The sequence below is a fragment of the Pongo abelii genome, chromosome 8 (assembly GCF_028885655.2).
Source record: "Pongo abelii isolate AG06213 chromosome 8, NHGRI_mPonAbe1-v2.0_pri, whole genome shotgun sequence".
NCBI lineage: Eukaryota > Metazoa > Chordata > Mammalia > Primates > Hominidae > Pongo > Pongo abelii.
Window position 1 is genome coordinate 7,456,676 of NC_071993.2, and position 19,592 is coordinate 7,476,267.

At 43.9% G+C, this 19,592-nt stretch overlaps 1 protein-coding gene across 5 annotated transcripts in view; it reads right to left on the reverse strand.

Moving 5' to 3' along the window:
• Nucleotides 1-19,592, reverse strand: part of SFMBT2 (Scm like with four mbt domains 2) — a 249,971-nt gene that overhangs the window by 219,221 nt on the left and 11,158 nt on the right. For all 5 annotated transcript variants that reach the window (XR_008510264.2, XM_054521890.2, XM_054521889.2 and 2 more), the window contains exon 2: nucleotides 967-1,117. Coding sequence is in view for 4 of the 5 variants with exons in the window: in XM_054521890.2 (XP_054377865.1) it covers nucleotides 967-1,066 (100 nt within the window). In the remaining variant the exon portion in view is untranslated. The remainder of the gene's footprint in view (nucleotides 1-966; nucleotides 1,118-19,592) is intronic.

A 19,592-nucleotide genomic window follows, 5' to 3' on the forward strand; every position in this document is an offset into this window, starting at 1 on the left:
GCACTTTGGGAGGCCAAGGCAGGAGGATCACTTGAGCCTAGTAGTTCAAGACAAGCCTGGACAACACAGTGAGACCCCATCTCCACAAAAAATTTAAAAGTCAGCAGGCACAGCGGGACACACCTGTAGTCCCAGCTATTGTGGAGGCTGAGGTGGGAGGATCACTTGGGCCCAAGAGGTCAAGGCTGCAGTGAGCCATGATTGCACCACCATACTCCAGCCTGGGCAACAGGTGAGATCCTGTCTCAAAACATACATACATACTTACATACATACATACATACATTTGAATAGAAGGCTGTGTTTGAGTCAGAGGAGGGAGCTGTTCTGTTTTTCAGATTTCTGGAAGGGAGACGCACTTCACCACCAATCCACATGACCTCACTTCCTTCCACATTGTATGCTTTTCTGACAGATGTGCTCAACATATTAGATGCTGTGTCATCGGCATCTACTATGTAGGCAGATCTGGATGTCCTGTCTCTCTCTCTCCAGCACTTAGGAGGGAATTCTTTTTCCTAACCTCCCTTGCTGTGGCAGAAACATGCAACTAACTTCCTGTCAAGGGGTTCTGAGCAAAAATGGCATTTGTCTCTTGTGAGCCAGAGCAGGTGATTGCCGGTCCGAGACCTCCAACCCTGCTCTTCTCACTCACAACAAACCCTGCAGGATGGCGCACAAAGACTCCGTGGAACAGTGATTTGTAGACATTTCCTGCCCAGGCCACTGAGATTTTGAAGTGATGTGTTGCTGCACTATAACCTAGTCCTCTCTGTCTAGTATTCAAAACAAGAATTTTGACCCAAATTTTAGAGCTGCTATATCCTTATAAATAGGACTTCAAATCCCAGGAACCAGACAGTATGTGAGATCTACAAATGTTGCCCCATTGTTTCCTGAATATTTTCAGGAAGATATTGATCAATTCATCAAAAATCCAGATGAATCTAGAAAACAAAATCCTACCAGAATCAAGGTCTCCATTTCCATTAGCTGAGCCGAGACACTTTTCCAAGGGTGAAGATGAAGGGTCTTGCATATCGGAAGCTGACAAAGTGCTCTCCATGCCTGATAAGCAAGTGTCTCTTCTCTTAATTCATCCTGCAGAAAAAATTACCTAAGAGCAATCAAAAAAAAAAAATCAGAGCAGTTTAATCATATTGATTATATTCACTTATTTTTAAATTTTTTTTAAAAAACCTTATTAGTGTCACTACCATTTCATTATAACTTTCAAGATGCAACATAATGTTGATAATAGAAAATACCAGGAATAAGTATTCTAGTACACTGAGGCCAGGTGCAGTGGCTCATGCCTGTAATCCTAGCACTTTGGGAGAGCGAGGTAGGTGGATCACTTGAGGTCAGGAATTCGAGACCATCCTGGCCAACATGGTGAAACCCTGTCTCTACTGAAAATACAAAAATGAGTCAGGAGTGGTGGCATGCACCTGCAATTACAGCTACTTGGGAGGCTGAGGCAGGAGAATTGCTTGAACCTGGGAGGCAGAGATTGCAATGAGCTGAGATCACACCACTGCACTCCAGCCTGGGCGACAGAGTGAGGCTTTGTCTCAAAAAAAAAATTAATTAGTTAGTTAAAAAGACTAATGAGTACATCTCTACACAGGTCAACAAGGTCAACAATAAAGGTCTCGGCACAGCAAAACCATCCGTGTTCTAGAGGTCATTATCACCACTAAGATGGACACATATTTCACCAACAGAAACTTGCATTTCAGTCCTTGATCCACCATGGCAACATTGGTAAGACACTCCCCCCGCCTTGAAGCTATGTAGCAGCAACCTCCACCACCCCCACACAACCTCAGCATCCCACGCGCAGGTACTGCAACACGCAGTGCCCTGCCTCAGGAAGAAGTCCTCACGTGTTACACATGATCTGTTACCAAAACCAGTTAAAGTATCGATGTTTGTCAATAATGTGCTTTTTCACAAAGTAGAAATGGAGACAAGACTTTGCCTACGATAGCACTGCTATTCCCCACTTGCCTTCTAATAAGACTGCTGGAAAAAGCAGCAACATTAGAGCTGGTTCCCACAGAATACTACTCTCCAGCTCCTTTATGTCAGGGCCCAGGAGACACCGGGAGTAATCGTAACCATCGAGCAGCCATACCTGGCTCTGATGCTCAGACACAGCTCACATGGTGTTTTTAAACCACCACAGCCACATGGTGTTTCTCTCATTCATTCAATGTTCTCTTTTATTTCACACATAGAGAGAAGTTTAAATCAGCCAACAGGCAAGTAGAGATGAAGAAACAAAAGAATATAATGCACCTGTATCTACCAATGGGATACTTTGTGACTCACATACTGGTAAAATATCTTTTAAAAAACATTCGGAGGTTTTGTCAAAATTGAAGATTCATGCCAGGTGCAGTGGGTAGCCTACCTGCACCTGTCATCCCAGCTACTTGGGAGGCTGAGGCGGGAGGATCATTTGAGCTCAGGAGTTCATGGTCAGCCTGGGCAATATACCAAGACCCCCATCTCTAAATAAACAAAAAACAGAAGGTTCATGAAAGAGCATGTTACTCATTTGTGCAATGGGAGAGAAAAAGCTGGAAACTCATGCCAGGAACAACTAGGAAGAGACGGGAAATGTACCAGGTACATAGCACCGAAATTTAATTCAACGTGCATTGAACTATCCACCTGTTGTATGTAACATACAATACCAGACACTGTGGAGAGGACAGGAAGCTGTTTCTCAACCACAGTACAAAGAAAGAAAATATCTGTTTCAGAGAATGAGCTATAAAACTATCCAGAGTGGGTTGGCAAACAGCAATCTAGGCATTTTGCTACTACAAAGATAAGTTCATGACTAAGCCAAGGGAATGACAGTGCAACAGAGAAGGCCCCTGTCAATGAGAGATTATCGCTCCCTCATTTTCTCAGCACAGGGCCTTATGTTTTCTGAGGCAAAAATGAGAGCACAAGGTTTGAGGCGTAGAAGTCAACATCAGTGATACAAGTAACTTAAACCAGGACTTTCCTGATTTAAAGTGTGAGCGCAATGGTAAAATGCAGTGTACTAGGTCCGAAACGGTTTCTTCAGCTTGTTTTAAAATCACAGAAAGGCTGGGTGCGGTGGCTCATGCCTGTAATCCCAGCACTTTGGGAGGCTGAGGCAGGCAGATCAACTGAGGTCGGGAGTTCGAGACCAGCCTGACCAATACGGTGAAACCCCGTCTCTACTAAAAATACAAAAATTAGCTAGGCGTGGTGGCGCATGTCTGTAATCCCAGCTACTCGGGAGGCTGAGGCAGGAGAATCACTCGAACCCGGGAGGCGGAGGTTGTGGTGAGCTGAGATCGCGCCATTGTACTCCAGCCTAAACAACAAGAGCAAAACTCCATCTCAAAAAAAAAAAAATCACAGAAAGGACAAGTAAGTACCATCCCTGAAGAGCCGTGGACACGACGTGCTCACCGTGGCACCGTCTGGGGCACTACAGAGGGAGCAAGTGAACACAATCTTAACCATGGCCCTCTAGACACGTAAATCTAAGGCAGGTAGTGTAAGAAAATATGGTATATACGGAAATGACCTGAACCAAAATACAAACTGGGTTTGCTACATTCATAATGAAAATGAAATTTTTTTAATAGGGAAATCCTTTTTTAATAGTTTTTAATAATGAAAATAAAGGTTTTTTAATTAAAAAAATGAAGTTATCTTATATCCTCAGTGAATCATCTGCAATGTAATGAGCTTAGTTTCCGAAAGCTTAGCTAGAATCGACACTAAATGAAGGAAACTTTTAACAGCTGGAGGGGTTCTAAGATTTTGCTGTTGTTGTTAATGGAGGACATTGGTAAATTGAGCAATTTACTATGGAGGCTGGCTACATTTTACCCCTGTGGGTATCAGTTTGCTAAAAGAACCCTCCGAATGATGGACAGAGCTGCATTCTTCTAAGAGCAATCCTTCCAGATTCCTGTGATGATAGGGACACAAAAATCTGGACATAGGAACTACCTCCTTCACAACAATCAACCCACCGCATTGGCAGGCAAAGAACTAAACATCACCTAACACCGAACTGACCTGTTCGCACCTCATCTCAGAAGGCTCCAGAGATTTCCTCCCATGGGCTGCACACAGCAGAGGAAAGGCTGCCTTCCAGGGGCACTCTAAGGTCTTCTGTGCTACACCTGGAGCTTACAGTGGGTAGCAGGACCCCCAGTTCACCTGGATTGCCCCTGGCATGTAGGGAGCGAGCGCTGAGGCATTCTGTAAACAAACTACTTGTTGATAAGCAAGTGTGTCCATCCAACCAAATACCCAAGCGTCCACTGAGAATGTTCAGAGGGTACCTGGAATATTACAAAGGGTAAGATACGACCCCTCCACCCCTCACCCCTGCCCCATGTAAGGAAGCGCTGTTATGAGATGACAGGATCATGCAGTCACTGAGGAAGAGATACAACATCCACCGACTCCAGAAGCCACAGGTGGCCTGGGCTTGGAGAGCGGAGGGCGGCAGCCCAACTGTGGAAAGCTCTGGCTCTCCCAGCTCTCCCTCCAGTGATTCCTCAGGGAAAATACCGGGAATGTGGAGGGGAGAAGCGTGTGCGACTGAAGGAAAAAGGTAGGAACTGAAACACTTGGAGCAAACAAAGGTAAACCAGGGAAGAAAAAGGGAGGAGAAAATGCCAGAATCTATCCAGGAGAAAGGGGCCTTGCGGGCATATGATAGAGTCCCAAAAACGATCATAACAAAACACACAGCTCCATGAAAAGCTTAGAGCTACGGACACAGGAGTACAACCACGGAAAGGGCACACAGAGAACACTCAAACGAGCCAAGGCAGGAAGAGATTCCACTACCAAAGCCCCTCTCCTGGCCGGGCGCAGTGGCTCACGCCTGTAATCCCAGCACTTTAGGAGGCCGAGGCGGGCGGATCACAAGGTCAGGAGATCGAAACCATCCTGGCTAACACAGTGAAACCCCGTCTCTACTAAAAATACAAAAAATTAGCTGGGCGTGGTGGCGGGCGCCTGTAGTCCCAGCTACTCAGGAGGCTGAGGCAGGAGAATGGCATGAACCCGGGAGGCAGAGGTTGCAGGGAGCTGAGATCATGCCAGTGCACTCCAGCCTGGGTGATAGAGCAAGACTCCGTCTCAAAAAAAAAAAAAAAAAAAAAAAAAAAAAAGGACGGACTTCTCAGCAATCTTGGGAACCTAAACCTGTTGGTAAGAGGAGGAGCTTCTGTCCCTCCAAATAGAAGAAATGGAAGTGTTAGCATGGTAAGCATGCATTTACAATTATTTTATTCTACCAACACTTACAGTGATTACTAAGTACGTAATAAACATGCACTTATTTAATCCTCGTAAGAACTCTAGGATGTAGGTTATATTACTGTTCCCATCTTACAGATAAGCAACCTAAGGGAAGAAGTCACTTGCTCAGCATCACAGAGCTGCTAGTGGTGGAGCTGGGATTTGAACCCACACAACTGGCTCCAGAACCCATGCCCTAACCAGTCAATTACAGTTCTCTTTCCCCCATTATCCACATTTCCCATAATGCAGCTATGACTTTTATATTTTTACTTAAATCATCAATTTTTAATAACTGAGCACCTATTATGGGGAAGGGGTAATGAAAAGAAACAATACTAAACTAGGGAGTGGTGGGGACCCCACACAGTGTCATCTGCCCTGCGAGCACTCAACACTCCTAGGCATGGAGCATTTTTTTCCAAATTAATTCCTCCTGAAAAGCTTCCCTCAAAAGCTTATAGTAAACTTTCCTTAGCAAATTCTAAGACACATACAATTTTAAACTAATGCCAGACAGATAAGTGCTGATACCATGCAATTTTCTTGTGTGTGTATTAACGGAACATCTGATTTATTTATGCCAGACACCATGTTGGGCACTGGGGACAGACATATAAATACCAGTGGCTGCCAGCAAGGACAAGTGGCTGCTAAAAGCAAGTCTGTCCATCCAACCGCACACACAACCACCACCAAGTCCACCAAGAATGCACCTGGAATCCCACGAACGACAAGATGCAAATATCAACAAGGACAGGAAGGCAAGCTTGGGTAGGCCGGGGGGTGCATCAAAGTGAAACAGAAAATTAGGAGAGGCTCAAGAGGAAATGCTCAGAGGAGCCAAGGATAAGAGAAACCAAAGGGGGATGGGTATGGTGGCTCATGCCTGTAATCCCAGCACTTTGGGAGGCTGAAGCAGGCAGATCACTTGAGGTCAGGAGTTTGAGACCAGCCTGGCCAACATGGCGAAACCCTGTCTCTACTGAAAAAAAAAAAAAACCAATTAGCTGGGTATGGTCATGTGCACCTGTAATCCCAGCTACTCAGGAGGCTGAGGCAGGAGAATCGCTTGAACCTGGGAGGCAGAGGTTGCAGTGAGTTGAGATGGCTCCCACTGCACTCCAGCCTGGGCGACAGAGCAACCCTGTTTCAAAAAAAAAGAGGAAATCGAAGGAGCAAATACAAGCACAGCCTTCAGAGACTCAGGAAGGTAGAAAAGCCATTAAATGTGGAGGTACCAGCAGCAAACAGCATGGCAGACCCTTGGGAAAAAGTCTAAGATGCCTCAAGGGAGACGGTGGGAGACAGGACTGTGGTGCAGGCGGCATCACGCCCATTCATCCCCAAATATGTACTGATCCCCCATTCCATGTCAGGCACTGTTCTAGGCATGGGAAGGCATCTGTAACAAAACAAAACAAAAAATTTCTGCCCTGGTAGAGATCTCATCCTAACTGGGAGAAGAACCAATGGAGTTTTTTTTAATTAGTAGATGATATAGCCTGTTAGATGGTGATTAGTGCTATAGGGGAAAATGAAGCAGAAAAGATCAGGCAAACAAAGAAGAACGATAATAATAATAATAATAATAATTATATATAATTATTATTATTATTATTGAGATGGAGTTTTTGCTCTTGTTCCCCCAGGCTAGAGTGCAATGGTGCAATCTTGGCTCACTGCAACCTCCACCTCCCAGGTTCAAGCAATTCTCCTGCCTCAGTCTCCCGAGTAGCTGGGATTACAGGTGTGCCTGACCATACCCAGCTAATTTTTTTTTTTTTGTATTTTAGTAGAGATGGAATTTCGCCATGTTGGCCAGGCTGGTCTCGAACTCCTGGCCTCAAGTGATCTGCCCGTCTCTGGCTCCCAAAGTGCTGGGATTACAGGCATGAGCCACCACACCTGGCTAGAAGGATGATAATTATTTAGGTGACAGTCAGGCAAGACCTCAGGAAGTGGTATCTGAACAAAGACTTAGGGTGAAAACAGAGAGGCAGGCTGAGCCCAGGTGAGAAGAGAACGTTGGCTACAGTAAGGGCCCGAGCCCTGCGTGTCACTCTGCAGATGGAGTGGACGTGGCAGGGTGTTGTTCCAGGAAGTGAAATGATCAGGTTTGTTTCAGAAGAAGCACTCAGGGAGCCGTGGGCGAGACGGATGAATGGAACCAGACTAAAAACACGGAAGTGCAGGCGAGGGTCTGAACTAAGACAGTGGAGAAGAAATGAAGGGAACAGGTCCAAGAAGTATTTGAGAGGCCCCATCAACAGAACGCCGTAGAAATTATGCTAACAAAATGCAATCTTTTCACCGCACACAGTCACAGTTCCTAGAATAAATTACCTCACTTTCCACAGCAACTAATGGAACCTATGCAGTGTCTGTGGAAACAGATAATTCTTGGGGAAACCTATCAAATATGAGAATAATAACCCACATCAAAGAAATTTCTATTTACATTCAATGGGATTGGGGGGGGCGGTTAGAGGGGCAAATCTTGGTGATAACAACTGCTCCACCCATAAGCTTTGCAAAATAGAAACAGGATATTTTTAAAAAGCCTTTTCCTAACTACAACACCCTAACCCCCCAAAAAGGCTATTATTAAAAGAAAGCGTATTTCCTTTTGTTTCTTAAGCTATATGTAATTTCAAGAACAAAGTAAAAGTATCTATTAATTAAAGTAATAGTTTTTTCCAAAGACAATATAAAAAACGTTCAGAAGACTGGGCTTATAAAACGTAACTTCCTGTTTTATACAATACACTTTGTGGTTTTGTACAAAGTTAACTCTACTATAATTGGCTCCTTTTGTCTCTGTTGGACAACCGAATTCTAGTACTGGAACTTCTTACAAGAGTTGTCTTGGACAAGTGAAAAGAACTGAGAGCTTACAGAGTAAGGGAATAACAAGGCCGCTATGTAGGTGTGTAACATAAGCAAATTACTTAACCTCTCTGTTCCTCGAATTTCTCATCAGTTCAATCAGAAAGCTTGATGAGATGCAATCACCCTTTTCAAATCTAAAATTTTATCAATCTAGGTGTTATTACGATTCATTGTACATTTTCTGCATTCAGATTATCCCTTTATGTTTGAAGCAAATTTAAAACAATAAGTATCCTCCCCTCTCAACCCTATCTTTCCTTCTTTCATTTGAGGTATAGTCAAAGAATAGAGTAATGCTAGCACAGGCTAAGCAAAGCCTTGTTAGGAAGAACACGAGTGAGGAAGAACACGTATTAGATATTACTATTCAACTAGCCAAAAATAACTGGGGGCTCATTATCTCTGTTGAATGCATGTAGACCAGCACTGCCTGATCTAGATCTGCTTGGTCCAGTACAGTAACCACAAGCCACATGTGGCTACGGTGCACTGGAAACGTATCTAGTACTGTTGAGGACCTGAATTTTAATTTTAATCACCTTGAATTGAACTAGGCACATGTGGGTAGAAGGTGGGCAGCCCAGCAAGATCACTGCACTGGAGAGCCGTATTTGAGGGCTTGGAACATGTCCTAAACAACCATCAATTCTTGGCTCTCTTAAAAGTTTTAATGTAATAGTGTCAAGCTAGTTAAAACTCAAGAATTTTTAAATCTAAGAAACTTCAAAAGGAGACTTAACAGTTTCCCCCTAATATTCCACAAATGATTCATGGCAAACTTCCTAACACAGCATAGGTTTTTATTAAATCAGCTGCATTTTTATATCAATGGAAAATGTCAAAGGAGAAACATCTTAGAAACTATTACGTGTGTCATACAAAGACTATTTGCTTTTTTTCATTCATTTATAAATTCAGGAAAATCATTCCGCCTCAAAAATGTAGTCATGTACCAAGTTTTTCTATAAAGAAAAAAAAAAGTCCATGAATGTAGCTATTAATAAATCAGTTAAATGTCAGTGGCTTATAGACACTTATTAAAAGGGGAAACGTTTGCTCAAGTCTTATGACTCCTCATTATCCATTTGCCTCTAACCAGACACTACAGAATGGGAATCTGAGACTGTAAAATTTAAATGCATCAAATCAATCATTTTAAATAGAACTCAAGGCCAAGTGCGGTGGCTCACGCCTGTAATCCCAGCACTTTGGGAGGCTGAGGCGGGCGGATCATCTGAGGTCAGGAGTTCGAGACCAGCCTGACCAACATGGTGAAACCCCATCTCCACTAAAAATACAAAAATTAGCAGGGCTTGGTGGCACGTGTCTGTCATCCCAACTACTTGAGAGGCTGAGGCAGGAGAATCACTTGAACCTGGGAAGCTAAGGTTGCAGTGAGCTGAGATCGCACCACCACACTCCAGCCCGGGCAACAGAATGAGACTCCAACTCAGTCAATCAATCAATCAATCAATCAATAAAACTGAAGAGTGACAATACAGAGACCAACAAGAAAGCCACTGAAAGAGTAGCACAGTGGCTGGGCACGGTGGCTCATGCCTGTAATCCCAGCACTTCAGAAGGCCAAGGCGGGCAGATCACAAGGTCAGGAGTTCGAGACCAGCCTGACCAATATGGTGAAACCCTGTCTCTATTAAAAATAGAAAAATTAGCCGGGCATGGTGGCACGCGCGTATAATCCCAGCTACTCAGGAGGCTGAGGCAGGAGAATCGCTCGAACCCGGGAGGTGGAGGTTGTGGTGAGCAAAGATAGCGCTACTGCACTCCAGCCTGGGCAACAGAGCGAGACTCTGTCTCAAAAAAAAAAACAGTAGCAGAGTGAAAGCTCACGTGACTCTGGAGGGCAATGGCAGTGCCACTGGAAGACTTCCCCTACGTCCACCCAGGGGGCTGCAAAATTGACTCACTTTGGCAAACGATGTGTCCCACTTTGACTTTTTTAACATTTAGTTTTTTCCTTCCTATAAGAGATAGACATGCTCTTGGTAGAAATCTTGAAAAGTAAAATTATAAAGAAAGAAATTAAAATCATTTGTAATTCTAATACTCAGTGATAATCAACTTTATGTTTCTATAGTATCTCCTCCTGACAGTTTCTCTGTGGATTTTGTTGTTGTTGTTTAGTTCATATAGAATTCAGAATTCCAATCCATTTTTCATTTTGCATTACTCAGAGGGAATTTCTCGTGTCATTAAGATTCTCTGAAAACATGACTTGAAATGGTTGGATAATTTTTATTATAAAATGAATAAGGGCATGTATTTACCATGCCTCTGCTGCCGCCCATTAAAGCTGTTTATATTATTTTTTCACCGTGATAAGTAGCACTCTAGTCACGACTCTCAGTCAGAAATCCTACATCTCTGATGTCTCCTTAATGTAGAATCCCAGAAGTTCAATTATAGGGTCAAAAATATGGGGACACAGTTGAGGCTCATGACCCCCCTGAAAACATGCTCTCTAGTCCGCTAGGCTGGTTTACTAGCAGGGCGGGAGAAAACATCTAAACCCTTTATACCTTTTCTCCATTTGACATTCAAAAAATAGTATCCTGGCTGGGTGCGGTGGCTCACGCCTGTAATCCCGACACTTTGGGAGGCCAAGGCGGGTGGATCACTTGAGCTCAGGAGTTCAAGACCAGCCTCGGCAACATGGAGAAACCCAGTCTCTACTAAAAATGCAAAAATTAGGCAGGTGTGGTGGCACACACCTGTAATCCCAGCTACTCAGGAGGCTGAGGCAGGAGAATCACTTGGACCCAGGAGGCAGAGGTTGCAGTGAGCTGAGGTTGCAGTGAGCTGAGATTGCACCACTGCCCTCCAGCCTGGACAAAGAGCGAGACTCCGTCTCAAAGGAAAAAAAAAATAGTATCCTGCCACTGTAATTTGTAATTCACCTGTTGATGCCTCTTTCACTTCCTTCCCATATTTAAACTATGTTGGTATCTGTGATGGATTTTTAAGAGATCTAGATTATTTTATCTCACAAAACTATTGCAAATATTTTTCCCAGTTTTCCTTTTCGTGGTTTCTTTTGACAAGACAGAATGTTTTTCTTTTCCAACTTAGTCAGATCTATCAATTTGCTTTATTTCTTCTAAAAGTTGTAAAAGGTCTTCCCCCACCCTAAGATACCAGAAGTCTAACTTTTTTAGGATTTCAAATTTTACATTCACTGTTTTAACATACAGGGAATTTACACTCAAATATTTCATCAGTTACACCTCTCAGTCCATCCTCCTCACAATAAAACAATCCACTCCTATCTCATTAGTTGTTTATATCCTGTCTATCGTATATCTATATATGTGTGTGTGTATATATATATATATATATTTTTTTTTTTTTTGAGACAGAGTCTCGCTCTGTTGCCCAGGCTGGAGTGCAGTGGTGTGATCTCAGCTCACTCAACCTCCGCCTCCCAGTTCAAGCGATTCTCCTGCCTCAGCCTCCCGAGTAGCTGGGATTACACGTGCATGTAACCACACCTGGCTAATTTTTGTATCTTTAGTAGAGAGGGCATTTTGCCATGTTGATCAGGCTGGTCTCAAACTCCTGACCTCAGGTGATCCACCCGCTTTGGCCTCCCAAAGTGCTGGGATTACAGACATGAGCCACCACGCCCGGCCTCATATATTATATTCTTACACATACAGGACTGTTTCAGTTCACCAAACTTTCATTCAATAAGAAAAGTCGAAGGAACAGAAACTCTGCATACTGTTCACATACCCCTCTAGTTAAACAATAATTAAATTGGGGTGATTTAAGGTGGGTTTGCAAAGGGATAGCATTGATTTTTTGCAGTCTCTAATGACTTTGTCGTCCCAGGCATTCTACTGTGAGCAGAACATACCTGAAAGTGCACACAGGTAGAAATCACTGTGGCAGAGGCTGCTAACTCCACCAACCCTGAATCTGTCTTCTACTTTGTCTACAGTAAGGAGTAACTGGCTGACCAAAACAACACTGCCCTGCTTTCCTTGTGGTTAGATGAATTCAAGTCACTAAGTTCTGCTAATGGGAGGTGTACGGGATTCACGTGTCCAACTACAGGGTGGAAGGGGCATGCCTTTGCCCTGTGACCCCTAGACCTAGGATCACCCAGCTGATTGTCCCCATGAACAGCAAAGCAGAAGATACAGGGACTTGGTCCTGAGACTATAAGGCTGCTCTGCCAGCTCCAGACCACTACATCAGAGGAAAATAAGCCACTCTCTTGTTGATGCCACTCTAACTTTGGGTCACTGATACACAGCCAATCCCAAATCCTAACAACTATATCCTACAAGTATTGTGCTCCTTTTTTTTTTTTTCTTTAATTTGAGAAAGGGTCTCACTCTGTCACCCAGGCTGGAGTGCAGTGGTTCGATCTCGGCTCACTGCCTCCGCCTCCCGGGTTCAAGTGATCCTCCTAACTCAGCCTCCCGAATAGCTGGGATTATAGGGGTGCCACCATGTCTGGTAGAGATGGGGTTTCACCATGTTGCCCAGGCTGGTCTCAAATTCGTGGGCTCAAGCAATCCACCCACCAGCACGCCCAGTGAGATGATTTTTTATATCAGAGTTACATCTTCATATAATTTTGAAAGCCAAATATTCTCTATAAGGCCTGTGCATCGACACCCATCCCTAAAAAACAAACCCAGTCATCTCCTGCCCTTCTCCTACCTCCCCATCTCCTGCTTGGGGACCACTTTCGCTCTCTCAGCCGACTGTTCTGGCATTCATCTCCACTCTCTGGGGAACATGCCACTTCCTAGTTCTTCCATATCTGTCATTATTAGGTGATGCCTACTGGTCACATGACCCCCACCCCCCAACAACTCTCCGACATGCTCACCCCCCTGGCAGCTCCCACTGCGTCCTTAGGTCTCTGCAAACATGCCAGGAGTGACTACTTCTCTCAGTGCACACAACTCTCCCCTGTCATTAATAATGGTCTTGTTTATTCCAAGGCCTTCATTTTCTATGTATTTATCACCAATTCAAATCCAAATTTTTCATAAACTGTCTAAAGCACCTGTCCATAAACTGAGGTATATAGGTACTGTATTTATTTCATCTTGAAGTAATGTCTACCGGGGCCTTCTTTTCTGCTATAATCTACACGAACTGCTTCCCTGCCTGGGACACCAATGTTAGCCTGCAGTCTCGCCTCCCCTCCCTCTATTATACAGAGGGCCTCTTGTCTGCTTCCCTCTTAGTGACTGGCTCCTGATGAAGAAACACACCCTCCAATAGATTCCTAAGAAAGGATTTATGTGGAAAACTCTGGATGGGTGGCATGTCTTTAACCTATTCTATTTCACCACTAGTGTATGTAGGTAGAGAATTCTACGTTGGGCCGGGCACAGTGGCTCATGTCTGTAATCCCAGCACTTTGGGAGGCCAAGGTGGGTGGATTACCTGAGGTCAGGAGTTCGAGACCAGTCTGGCCAACATAATGAAACCTCGTCTCTACTAAAAATACAAAAGCTAGCCCAGCATGGTGGCGCGCACCTGTAATCCCAGCTACTCGGGAGGCGGAGGCTGCAGTGAGCAGCCACTGCACTCCAGCCTGGGTGACAGAGCAAGATTCCATCTTGGAAAAAAAATAAAAGAATTCTACGTTGGAAAAACATCCTCCCTCGGAATCTTGAGGGCTTCCCTCCATGGCCGTCTGGCTTCCATTGTTGAAGTGTCTGATGCTATCCTAATTAGGGGACTTTTTGACATTCTGAAATCTCACAATAATGTGCCTGGTGGTACCCTATTGGTGAGTGACTTCTTTCAAGATTGAAATTCAGGTTCTTCAGCTCTAGGATATTTTCTTGAATTATTGCTAATTTCCTCATCTCCGTTTTCTCTTTCATTCTAAGAGTCATTCAAATGCTAGACTTCTTTAATTTCCTTAGTTTTCCCCTTTACCTTCTATCGTTTTATTTTGTTTAATCCACCATCTGGGATATTTCCTCAACCTTCTCTCTAACCCTTCCATTGAGTTTTACATTTTAACTTCTAAAAGCTCTTTTTTTTTTTTAATGCTTGTAACAGTCTCTGTTTTCATCCTATCCTGTTTTTGTTATGTGGATGTAAAATTTTCTATTATATCCCTGAGGCTATGAATGTTTTTTTGATTTTCTTCTCTCCTTCATAGACGTTATCTTTCTCTCTGTTAGTTCTGGTGTCTACTTTTATATTACTGCTTCCCTTAGTAGTCTAGTAATTCTTAGATGTTTGCTGATGTTGCAGAGTAGGAAATTAAAAGGCTGACTGGGCCGGGTGAGGTGGCTCACATGTGTAATCCCAGCACTTTGGGAGGCCAAGGCAGGAGGATCAGCTGAAGTTAGGAGTTAGAGACCAGCCTGGCCAACATGGTGAAACCCTGCCTCTACTAAAAGTACAAAAATTAGCCAGGTGTAGCGGTAGGCACCTGTAATTCCAGCTACTAGGGAGGCTGAGGCAGGAGAATTGCTTGAACCCAGAAGATGGAGGTTGCAGTAAGCCAAGATTGCAACACTGCACTACAGCCTGGGCAACAGAGCAAGAGACTGTCTCAAACAAAACAAAACAAAAGGCTGACTGGTATCTCTGAGTACATGATGGAGGTTGTTATGTATAGAGATCTGCCGGGTCATCCAGGGAGGAAACCCCAACGTTAGTGAATTTAAGACTTTTCTCTTAGTTTGGTCAAATTACACAGAAAAGGACTCCTCATTTTCCAGTACATAAACACTTACAGTTTCCCGCCCACTGTCACTGATTTAGAATCCGGCATCCCAAACAGACACAATCAGTTTCTTCCCCAATATTAGGCAAATTTGGCTAGAAGACATATCTCCCTCTTAAATTCAAAGCAATAAAGATAAGTCCAGTTCCAATTTCAGATTTCCAGTTATGAGTCAATAAATTCTCTCCTTCCCTTATGCTAATTCTAATACAGCATTTTCCACTTTGACTTTGTCTTATTAGACACAAGAAATGTAAAACTATCATTGTGCATATACACCATGGAATCCTACGCAGCCATAAAAAAGGATGAGTTCATGTCCTTTGTAGGGACATGGATGAAGCTGGAAAGCATTATTCTGAGCAAACTATCACAAAGACAGAAAACCAAACACCGCGTGTTCTCACTCATAGGTGGGAATTGAACAATGAGAACACTTGGACACAGGGTGGGGAACATCACACACCGGGGCCTGTCATGGGGTGGGGGAAGCGGGGAGGGATAGCATTAGGAGAAATACCTAATGTTAATGACGAGTTAATGGGTGCAGCACAACAACTTGGCACATGTATACATATGTAACAAACCTGCACGTTGTGCACATGTACCCTAGAACTTAAAGTATAATAAAAATAAAAAATAAAATACAATAAATTATCATTGTGCAACTGGAATCATCCAAACTCAAGTGAAAAAGTGAAACTTTAAACTGTGATAACAAAACAACGTAAGCATTAGAAATCATTCTCATCTCCATTCACCAAGGCAGGCCCCCCAAGGCTCACTGCTGAGGAAGGACTCACTACAGTGAAAGCCACCAATGACTCAGACCTTCCAAACTGATCTGCCTTCAAGAGGTCCAAGAAAATGGCATCTGTGCTAAGTAATAACATACTCAATTTCAGGCTTGCCACTCTGCAAAGGGAAAGGGCTTGTGGTTGTTTGTTGTCATTGCTGTTTTTCTTTTAATGACTCAGAAAAGATAATATTCTCCCAATCAAAATAAAATATGAAGGTCTAAGTGAAAAGCTTGTGAAATTCCAGACACGCTGTAGCCACCCTTGGAAATCTAGCACGTCTAAATCAGAGAAAGCTGTCTCATTTCACACTCCAGGAATTTCAAAATGAGCACAGGCATCTATGCTGAGACCTTTCAAAATATTTCAATCAAAATGGAAAAATCTCAAAGGATTCTGAAAGGAGGTACCATCAAATTTTGAGCCAAATCTTGGTCTCTGAAAATCACTGCTTCCATGTTCCTAAGAAGCAGCATACAAACAGCAGCCTGGAATCGCAGCAGTACCAGGAAGAACCGCATCTGTAAATGGCTTTGAAGATGAAACGCCATGTTAAGTGCCAAGCGCTATTATCAACGCGAGCTTTCTTCTATTTATACTCGCCCTGTCACCCAGGTCACTCTGCTAATAATACCTGACTAAGTACATCTCTCCCCCACTCTCTCCAGCCAACTCACAGCCTTTCTAAGAAGAGACAAGCCCTGCTTCATCCCATCATCAAGTGAGACGAGCTGATTGTTCGGGGCAGAAGTTCACCTTGCCATCCGCCATATGCTCAGAGCTTGATTTACCTTGATTAGGACAGCAATTTACTCACCGTTTTTCAACCAGGCTTACATTGGTTTCCACTCAAAATAAATTGAAATCTGACACAAATTGCTGCCCTGGCATAAGAAATGCTAATTTTTTAAATCAGATTCATGCCTCAATACTAAGAAATAAGATCTATTGGGGATAACAGGCACTCAAGGAGTAAATACCTCCAATTCACACAATAACATTCGCTGTCTTCTAATTCATGGTTTTCACTGTCACCTCTTAACCTCCCAATCAAACAGCATATATTGCCCAAGAGCATAAGGTGAACAAATCAGTTGTTCAAAAATGGGCATGTGCAAAATGAGAAAAACAAGAGGCTTCCAAGTTAGTTGCTCAGGAGGAGAAAACAATCAAAGTGCACCATCTTGAAAGTCGGTTTATTTACTCTTTGCCAACAAATTATTTATTTACTATAAAGAAGGATGAAGTTTTACAATACCCAGTTAAATACTGCTACACAACAGGTCTTTGCATCAAGGTACTTCTTGTACCAGAAATTTACACCCAAGCCACAAAGGTCATTCCCATCCTTAGCTAAGCAGAAGACTGAGTTTGGTCATAGGGCCTTTTTTTTTTTTTTTTTTTTCTGTGGGTACATGGGTGGGTACATGGTGTAAATGGGGCCTTATTTAAAATGCAGCAGTTTTAGAATTAGCAGAGATGTAGTCATACTGGGTTCAAACCTATTGGACAAACCCTACATACAGGATTTCTCTGTCCCTTATAAATATTAAAAGGAATAAATTAGAGCATCCCCCCAGGTTTGTAAAAAAGAGCTAAGTAAACCTTATATTCCCCAATAGATTTGTGTAATGCATTACATACAAATGCAGATAAGTCATTTTAAGTAGATCATGTGTTGTCCATGCCGTCATGAGACTCAAAAAGTAAAGAAACTTACAAGGAATGCTTCTGTAAGCCAGACATGCATGGATAATGCCTAATTAGGGTGTAATTTTCTGGGTGGATTTTATGAATTGATGACTTCAAGCCAAACAAATGCACAGCAATAATGCTTGAGAGGTGCCACGAAGTCCAAAATACCAAAAGAAGTTATTCTCCCACTGTCAACCAAAATACCAATAACGAAGAGATGAAGAGTTCCAACACCGTAAAGATACCAGCCAGCGGGAAACCCTCGCCTGTGGAGCCCTGCATTCTAGCCAGAGATTCCTACAACTGGAGTGCATAGATATCTCCTATCCACCAAGTTTTTTGGGTTTTTTTTTTTTTTTTTTTTTTTTGAGACGAGTCTCGCTCTGTCACCCAGGCTGGAGTGCAGTGGCGTGATCTTGGTTCACTGCAATCTCTGCCTCCTGGGTTCAAGCGATTCTCCTGCCTCAGCCTCCCGAGTAGCTGGGATTATAGGCGCCCACCACCACACCCAGCAAATTTTTTACTTTTAGTAGAGACGGGGTTTCACCATGTTGGCCAGGCTGGTCTCGAACTCCTGACCTCAAGTGATCCGCCTGCCCTGGCCTCCCAAAGTGCTGGGATTACAAGCGTGAGCCACTGAGCCTGGCCTATCCACCAAATTTTATAAATTGTATCATTTAAGTGCATGAAGGAAGTTTACTAGAGTCTGCCTGAAAATCATTATGCAAAGTAAATAAAAACACCCTCACTTACTATGGTCAGTAAAGAACTTGGAAAATGTGCAGGACTTGGCAGGAGGCCTGCATCCATATGGTAACGTCTTATCAGGCACCAGAATGTGCTCCTGGCCTTTAAGTGCCCCAAGCAACACTGTCTTCAGCTGCAAAAAGAAGGGACTGTCCTAGAAGCTTCCTCACTCTCATCTCCCACTCAAGCATGTCAGGGAAGGTAGGTTTCCACTCACCTTCCTTGTTAAAACCAAGAGGATGTGGTAGGAGGAAACAATAGAGCATCCACTAGGATGGAACAGAGACTGAAAGAAGGGAATAGTCACCATGGTCTGAGACAGATCACAAAAGCTTTCATCGAAAAGGTGGATCTGAGCCAGGTCTGGAGAAAACTGTGATGTTTGACAAGCCGGAGGAATGGGAGGCTCCTCCAGGCTAAGGGGCAGGCAGGGTGAGCTCAGCCTCTCTGGTCCCAGAGCCTTCACTGGGAAATGGCAGGAGAACCTGACAAATATGTAGTGGCCAGTTGACAGGTGGCCCTGAGTGCCCAGCTGGCTATTCAAAGACCTAATCTCATCACTTGTACAAGGCCACTGAAGTTCACAGCGGTAGAGGGAGGAAGAGGGAAAGAGGATGTTCTGCACTTTCCAGCTCTCTGGGAAGCACACAGCACAGTTCAGTCAGCTTTAAAGGCAATGGATGACAAGGACCAAATGCCAAGCTTCGCCATAAACACTGTCTGTTTCTGTACAAGGCCATCTCCTTCTCCAAGCAGCAGCGTGGAGGGCTGTGATGGTTATCTCTCATTCCAGGGTTGGCTATCTTTCAATAATCGTCCCACGGAGGGTGGATTAGGGAGAAGGTGAGAAGAGAAAAAAATGCCAAATTGCTCCACAGCTGTCGGCTTCTATGAAGTTGATGGCATCCAGCGGTTGGCGTCTCCTCACCTAAAGGCAGGGGGCACAGGCTTGGCAGGCATTAGCTCCTCCAGGGCGTCAGGCCTCCCAGGCACTTGAAAGCTGTCAGCTTCAACAGCAAACCCTGGCAGCTGCATTTGGCCGAACTTCTTTTCCTTTTAATTAGCACAGGGACATGAGAATGCTTCTCAGAAGAGCCTGCCTGGCTTGGAGCCTCCTCTGCTGCCTCCTCCACTCAGTTAGAAAAGCCCTGTCCTTGGAAAGTCTCAAGGATCTCACCTGCCACAGAGCAAACATCTCAAAAAGCATCCCCTCTGGCCAGGTGCGGTGGCTCATGCCTGTAATCCCAGCACTTTAGGAGGCCGAGGTGGGTGGATTACCTGAGGTCAGGAGTTCAAGACCAGCCTGGCCAACATGGTGAAACCCCGTCTCTACTAAAAATACAAAAATTAGCCAGGCATGGTGGCACACACCTGTAATCCCAGCTACTTGGGAGGCTGAGGCAGGGAAT